Source organism: Rhopalosiphum maidis, chromosome 3, assembly GCF_003676215.2.
Source record: "Rhopalosiphum maidis isolate BTI-1 chromosome 3, ASM367621v3, whole genome shotgun sequence".
NCBI lineage: Eukaryota > Metazoa > Arthropoda > Insecta > Hemiptera > Aphididae > Rhopalosiphum > Rhopalosiphum maidis.
The window spans coordinates 44616289-44624205 of record NC_040879.1 but is presented as its reverse complement, the minus strand read 5'-3'; the positions used below and the strand labels follow the sequence as shown (position 1 = coordinate 44624205).

Sequence of the window (7917 nt, the reverse complement as noted above, 5' to 3'; positions counted from 1 at the left end):
CCAAGTAGCGAATAAACTCTCTGAGAATCTAAACAGTGACCAAACAAATTTATTATATTGCTGACCTTAATAATACGTATTTATGCAAAATCATTTTAAAATTCACTGAGACCTTTTAGTACATATATTTAACTTATTTTATGCTTTTAATGGTCCAAATGATTAAAATACAACCTTCAAATTTAGTTAAATATATTTAACCTTTTATTTGATCAAAGTATTCGTGGTTTAGAATATTTAATTTTTAATCATTTATATCTGTTTCTAAATTGATTATATAATTTGAGTTTTCTTACAAATACTCTTTTAAATTTATATTACGATATTTAAATGGACATTTGATTTTGACACAATATTTTTTATTATTTATAGTAGTAAGTCCATGAGGACTTAAATCTATTTTTTCTGCTTCATGAATCCAAATACGTATAGATGAAATATAAAGTTTATTTTTGATTTTAAATTCATTTAATGCCATTTCTTCATGATTTTTACCCCATTGAATAGCTCGTTTTGAATTGAGATTGTAAATGGCTAAAAGTGTTTAAATAGTAATGGAGGAAACTTGTTTCGATTAATGCATTTCAAAACTTTGTGGACATTAGTTGCAGTAATTCTATACTGTCTATAAAGAGACCATTTTATATTTTCTAATGCCGGTTGTGAATGTAGCTATTTTTTCTATTTTATTTTGGTCTAATTTAAATAAATTCTTTTTTATTGAAAGCATATTCAAATTCTTTTTAAAAAAGTTCTAACTCTAAAGGTGGTAAATTTACATTATCATGTCAATGGTTAATAGGTTTGGGTTTCAGTGACCAAGAAAATTCTACTATATGGTTCCTTGTATTATGCTATTTAAAATATATTATTTTAAATCGCTGTTAGAATTTTTAATGATGGAGAAATTCCATAGAACTTGTCAATTCTGAGAATTTCATTCTCAGAGAAATCTAAGTAAAATCCATCAATACATTAAACAATATCATCAACAATTTTTCTTTTTTTTCTCCAAGAAAATTCAGTCAGTTATCTAATACCAATATATGTTTATAGACATGTAACAATAAAGCCTTTATATAGCTACATTTAGTTTGTCCTACTGCACACGTGAATTAAGCATGTTCTACAGAATTATTCTTTATACAAATCTGATATATTAAGAAAATAAAATCATATCATTTGTTACATAATTCAAAATTTAGAAAAATATTAGAGGCACAACTAGATGTTTGATCAATCTTAAGAAGTTCAATAGTTATTTTCATATTACTAATTGCACAAATTTAATGAAATCTAAATCAATAAACAAAAACTAAATTCACCTCAACATTATTTAATTTATTTTTCATGCCAGAATGTACAAAATCATTTAAAAAAAATCATACTTACTTTTATACAGTTATATAAATGCTTGAATTTTGTATGACATCAATTGACATATTATAATATTGTGAATAATAATAAATTTGTAAGAAAAAAATAACACGGGTATAGACATATCTAACAAATATTTTGGATTAGATTATTTTCCTGCTGAAGAAAATATACTTATTTACAAATATATTATATTATTATAGGGATTATTTGATATTCTTTATGTACTGTTCGTTAATAATATTATATAATTCTTTCTTAATTTCTAACAATTTACTAGTTAAATTAGCTATAAATCTTTTAAAAAGAGGCACAATCTTCTGATTATTTTGAATTGAGATAATCTACCTTGTAATAAGTGTAAAAAATTTAAAAAAATAACTTAGAAAATAAAAATATCAAATAATGGTTGAAAAAACAGCTATTTTAAAAATTAAACTATTAAATTATAAGGAAAAGTTAATTAAAAATAATTCATTATTGATATCTTGAAATGAATAATTTATTGTGTTAAAATATTATACTATTGTTATTATAAAATATAAATACATTACTACATATACATAATATTAATAAAAAAAAATTGAATGAATATATATATTGTGTTTTCGTTGTTGTTGTCAATGGTTAATTGGTGTACTGGTGTTCTCCACCATAGGCTCCAATATACGTCCAACTGCAAAATATCGATAACAATTATTAAAAATATTCCACTTCATGAGTTTAGGTAAACGTTTAAGTGTATTCATTGTTACAGTTAGGAAGAATAGATAGAGGAGGTTTTCGATCATTAATTTATTTTAATCAATCGAAGTATAAAAAATTAGTTGTCATAAATATCACCATACATTGATTTAAAACTGAGGAAATATTACATACTTACGCAATTCAAAATAATATCCAAGGTAATCAACTTCTTTTATTGGATTTAGATCTGGCGAATCAGTATATATCTTTCTGTAATTTATAAAACATATTAATTTATTGCCAAAAAAAAATCAAATCAATAATTTGAAAAGAATTCACTCAAATATGAGTATTTTTCATAACAGTTGTTAAAATTGAACTTAACTACTATAAAATTTACTAGTTTGATCTTTTAAAATAAATACATTATTATAAGTTAGTTATTATTCCAACTATCAATTTTAAGTTTTAAAATAAGTTAACAATTTTTTTTTTTTAAAACAAATGTCAAATTGTTTCAATAAACGTTTTTTAACGATGATATTAAAAAAAAGTTTTAAAAATATATGGATACCAAATTTGTTTACAAATTTGCAAGTACAAGTATGTTAGTTTTATTGAATAGTTGATTTAAGTTCCAAATTAGAGATATCTAATAAAAATCATTAATCACACGATCATTATAATTTTAATTTAATTACAAATTACTTACTCTTCGGCTAAAGGACTACAATAGTTCATTTTGATGTAATTTCTGGAACATTGTCTACTGCAACATTCTTCAGTGATCCTTTTTTGCATTGGATGGGCACTATCTGTAAATACAGGTAAATCATTAATCATGTTAAATATAGATATTAAATAAGCCAATGAAAATAATATAATATATGATGAGTTTACTTGATTATTGGATAGTAATATTTACACAATTCTTTAAATTACAGTTTATTATAAAATAATAAATATTAAATATATTTTATAACTAATAATAAAAATAAATAACAATTATTAAATTAATATTTATAGTTATAATATAATACTATAATAGATTCTAAAGAGAAATTATATTAACCATTGACATCATTGTAATCACCCCCACATAAAATTTCAAGCTCTTGAGTTAGATGCTGGCCGCAAAACTGTTGCATCCGATTCATATAATGCTCATCACGGTGTAACGGCTGATGTAAGGGTGACCCCATAACAATGTTCAAACACTTCAAACATACAATTAGGATAATAGTGATACTGATTGATGTCTTCATTTTTATCTGAAACATAAAAAACATAATATGGATTAGAAGTAGATATGTATAACTAAAATTAAATTAAAATAACTTTTAAGTATTGCTCTTGTGTGTTAATGCATTTATTTGTAACTAAGATCAATTAATAAATTAAAAAATACATTTGTATCGTACAGTTTTGAGTGTTAATACTATTGATTGATTATGAATATTCTAAAAATCGCTAACTGTTATCAAGATGTAATTTGATCAAAAATTGGTTAAATTAAAAAGTATTGGTGACATTGAAATAATCAAACGATTTCTTTTATAGTTTAAGATGTTTATAAAATGTACTTGTGAAAAATAAAAGTATGGATAATTTTGAAATTCTTTTGTCATAATTTATAAAGGTACTTAATTAATATATACATTTTTTTTAACATTTAATTTAAATACCTACTTTACATTTTTTGATAGATAATTTATTATAAAAATCCTTATTATTAATATAATATGATGATATAAATATATGAAAATAACATTATAAATAAAAAAATTAATTTAATAATAATAATATAAATATATAATTTATAATTGTTTTTTATAACTAGTATATTATTTATATAATATATAAATATATGTGATTAGGTTTAAACAGTATCTAAATAAGTCTTTTAATGTTTTCAAAATTTGTGAAATAAAGTATAGTAGTTGATATACCTAATGAATCTATCTACAAATGCTAAATCTAGCATACCTATTCTGTATGATGTTCAAAAAAATTATACAAATAATAAGTGATTGATAAAATAATAAAATATATTATGCTGATACTGCTGATAGTATCATTATTGTAACATACTTGCTCAGAGAACACTTTTCGTGAACAATGTAACTGATGGTGATGGCTGAGAGTATCACGAAGAGACGGCGCTTAGTGGTTGTACTAAGACTGGACTACTGGAGCTAAACTGAATTGCGATCGTTTCACGTTTGAGGTATGGCACAGCCCGCGGTATTTATTAGTTTGAATAATGATCGTTATAGGTTGAGAAGATTTAGTAGTGGGGATCGGCATGGCTAATCAGAGAACAACGGAACCTTAAAACGTTATCTTAGGTAGAAGTTTCCTACGGACGTATATCGATTGCGCCTAAGTGACCTGTAAGATACCTATCGATTGCGCTGCATATCAGCTCCTCTGAATTTTTTTATTAGCAATGTAATATTGCTAAAATTAAACTAAAAATTAATTTTATATTAATGTAAGCATTTTGTATTTTGTTATTATTAAAATAAATAATTTTCAATTATTCAACGGCAGAATCAATATAGAAAAATATCGGGCGGAATTTATTGATAATAAAACGGCGGAATCGATAAAACCCTAACACTGTTTTTACCTATGTTCTATTTCTATAGCGGAAATGGAATTACATATCTTTCAAATGCGTATTTAACGTAGATTAACGATTAACGTATATGTATATTGTACATACATACTTTTTTAGACATTACTCATTATGAATTTCATTCTGTACCTATATAACCTATAACATAACTAAACGATACAGGCATAAAATGTAACAAGTGAAATAAAAAATAAAGTTGAATTAAATGTTCTTAATATTTAAAAAAAAATAATATTTTAATTATTATTACCTAAAATATTGCTCTTTTTATTAACGAAGTAATGCTTCTTCATTATTATTTTATTTGTTAGTAATAATAAAATAAATAATACCAATTATTATGCTTGAAACATTATCTACATATTCGTAAATAGTTACTAGGTATGTTATTGTTTATGATGGCAGAAGATTTTGATAGTATTTACTTTTATAAGTATTGTAACATTTGTAATAATAATACTATAATACATTTATCACAGTAGGTACGAGGACACAAGGAACGATCATCCGATAGCGGAGCGATAACAAACTAGAAAATTAAATTACAGTCGATGCCAGATAGGCTCAGTGGCATATTATATTATAATAAAAACCAGAAATTGTTTGTATTTCTCATATAGGTTATAGATGTTATGATCAAGATTATACTGGCGTAATTGAAAAAATGTACATTTATATCCCATATTTTTTATAACACTTCCTATACATTTGAATAATATGAACAGAGATATTGTCATTATTTTTATAAATATAAATTGTATAAATCATGGCCATGATTTTATAAAAAAAATTCAATGAAGCCATTGCAATAATATATCTTTGGCCACTTGGCATTTGAATAACTGAAGAAATTAAATCAGTAGTTTTCTGTATAAAAATTAATAAATACAGATTATTAATATATTTTTTTTTTATTAGAAAAATTACCTGGGAAATATAAACTTTTTTAAAAAATTAGAGTATAGTACATTTTAAGTACTAAATATTTGCAAAACATTAGTAGGTATTTCATAATAATGAGTGTTACATAAAAAATATCACCATTAACAACATATTTATATCCATTATTTATACGTAGATATGTATTTTATTTGGAATGTTAGATATACTCGTAGCATATATATTGACAAAACTGGGATTTTAATATTGTATACACGAATATACGATATATTGACACAAACCAGTTGGCAGCTGCGTCGAAGCAGACAATATATTGAGTGTCTATATACAGTCACCAACCACCGGCCAACATTTTACAATGCATATTATTGAACAACAATTTTGATACCCAAACACATTTCACCTGCCACTGACATTCCAGGATCAAGGTTAAGGAAGCAAAATACATGTTTTATGTGTATGTATATATAATATATTATATGTATTATAGTATTTCTATAGAAAAGAAAGCCTTGTACAATATACTTTTATTTATATTGGATTGTTGAAAATAATATTCTATACCCTTCGAATAGCTTACAACCGACAATCAAAATGTGCAATATCCTTATAGCTTTATAACATATAATCTTATAAATATTAAAAATATATAAATAATTTTTCGGTTTAATCCACAAGCCTAATATGTTAAGTATTTTTCGCCATAAACCGAATTAGGAATACTATACCTAGTAAATATGTTTTGTCAGCGTTTTTCATAGGCTAGAGTGAGAAAACAGATAATGTATTACATTTTTAATGGTATACTTATTCCGTTTTCCTCTTACTATTCTTACTTGATACTAAATATTATATTAAGTACTATGGTCTAAGTTTGTTATTTCTTATAGTCCTTTATACAATTATAAATTAAATAACGGTTTAATATATACAGTATATAAACACTGGTTGAATATCATCAGTTTATTGAGCAGTGAGCGCAAAGAGCGGTGATGTGTTACGATTGACTGTTCACTGTTACAGAATTATGGAAACGTTATATATAGCCATAAATTCAATGAAATAAATTTATAGAGGTAGATTTCCAGTCATAACAAACAATATTTAAAATAGAAATTATCTCCCAATATTTTACCAAATTTATTAGAACTGTAAATTTAAGAACTATGACTGTCCATTTAAATGTCTATTATTGACTGTTGAGTTACTAAATAACAAATAATATTTTTTTCAAAAGTTTATTAGCTAAATTAATTAATTAACAAAGCCTAATAAATGCTTTGTACCGAGCTGTATATCAGGATACGCTAGTGGAAGTGAAGAAAAAACTATTTCATTATTTCAAGCTTTACTAAGACAACAAGGGACAAAAAAACATTTACATGATTATTTTTAAATTTAAAGTAGGTAATACTAAATGTCATTAATCCTCAATAGTATATTATTATATAGTATTAATAATTAATAACTTTTAGCTTAATTTATATACTCAAATCAGTCTCAATACTCATATAACTATATGTACATAATATATCTATACTTGTAGTTAGTTTTTGTTGGATCTATGCAGCTAGAATGGAGTATTATGAAGATTCGATTCCCGCCTTGACAGATTATAAAGCTACTGTTTCATTTATAAAAAAATTTAATAAAACAGTAGATGATATGAATTCAAAGCTACTAATTTGTGCTTTAAGACCAGATCCTGAATCAATTCAAAACAAAGTAAAATTAAATTTAAATTAGTTTTCAAAATATAGATTTTAAAAAATATTTTATAACTGGTTAGGTACTTACTGATATTTTAATGTATGTGGATGAGTAGATTTCAAAACAAAAATTAACAACATCTACAGCACTTGGTTTAAAAATTTCAAAACATATACTGCTTTGGAATTAATACAATATCTCTCCAAGAAAGTTGGTTACAAGTATTTAATGACTAGACGTATCAACCAAGATATCCTAGAAGTATATAATAAATTTGAAATATTTTAAGAAAAAAAGTTACAGGTAATAATTATACCTGAATTTTAATTATTTATTTATTTAGTTTGGAAACTGATAATAATTATTACACTGTGCTTTCCTTAAATCCTCATACGCCAACTGTGTTTGCTAGATATGTTGCGAGGAAAATGAGGAAAGTGAAACCAACCAAAAATTGTGATATATGTTACACGACTCTAGCTGTGTGCACCTGAAAATAATAATGCTCAAATAAAAGCAATAATGATAGAACAATTTTATTATTATTAAAAGTTATGGGTATTTTTAGTTCCATTAAAAGAGCTAAACTTATCAGGCAACTA

The 7917-nt window shown here is 24.3% G+C and overlaps 1 protein-coding gene across 3 annotated transcripts; it reads right to left on the bottom strand.

Annotated features, from left to right (window-relative positions):
* Positions 1-1911: 1911 nt before the first annotated feature.
* Positions 1912-4368, bottom strand: LOC113558876. Of its 3 annotated transcripts, none has more exons than XM_026964461.1 (5): positions 4156-4368; positions 3137-3335; positions 2777-2879; positions 2261-2334; positions 1912-2053 (listed from the first exon to the last, which is right to left on the bottom strand). In XM_026964461.1, the coding sequence occupies exons 2-5, from the start codon at positions 3327-3329 to the stop codon at positions 1998-2000; spliced, it is 426 nt and encodes a 141-aa protein (XP_026820262.1). In that variant the 5' UTR covers positions 3330-3335; positions 4156-4368; the 3' UTR covers positions 1912-1997. The 3 variants fall into 3 exon arrangements, with proteins under 3 accessions (XP_026820262.1, XP_026820264.1, XP_026820263.1); XM_026964463.1 differs by having other exon boundaries at positions 3158-3335; XM_026964462.1 differs by having other exon boundaries at positions 1990-2053; positions 2257-2334.
* Positions 4369-7917: the final 3549 nt, after the last annotated feature.

What these genes read in the sequence shown, in the direction of transcription:
- LOC113558876 (XM_026964461.1), bottom strand. Translation starts at nt 3,329, where the DNA reads ATGAAGACATCAATCAGTATCACTATTATCCTAATTGTATGTTTGAAG. An exon ending in TGTAGTCCTTTAGCCGAAGA is followed by an intron (nt 2,335 to 2,776) that starts GTAAGTAATTTG and finishes TATAAATTACAG; the next exon opens with AAAGATATATACTGATTCGC. An exon ending in TGGATATTATTTTGAATTGC is followed by an intron (nt 2,054 to 2,260) that starts GTAAGTATGTAA and finishes GATATTTTGCAG; the next exon opens with TTGGACGTATATTGGAGCCT.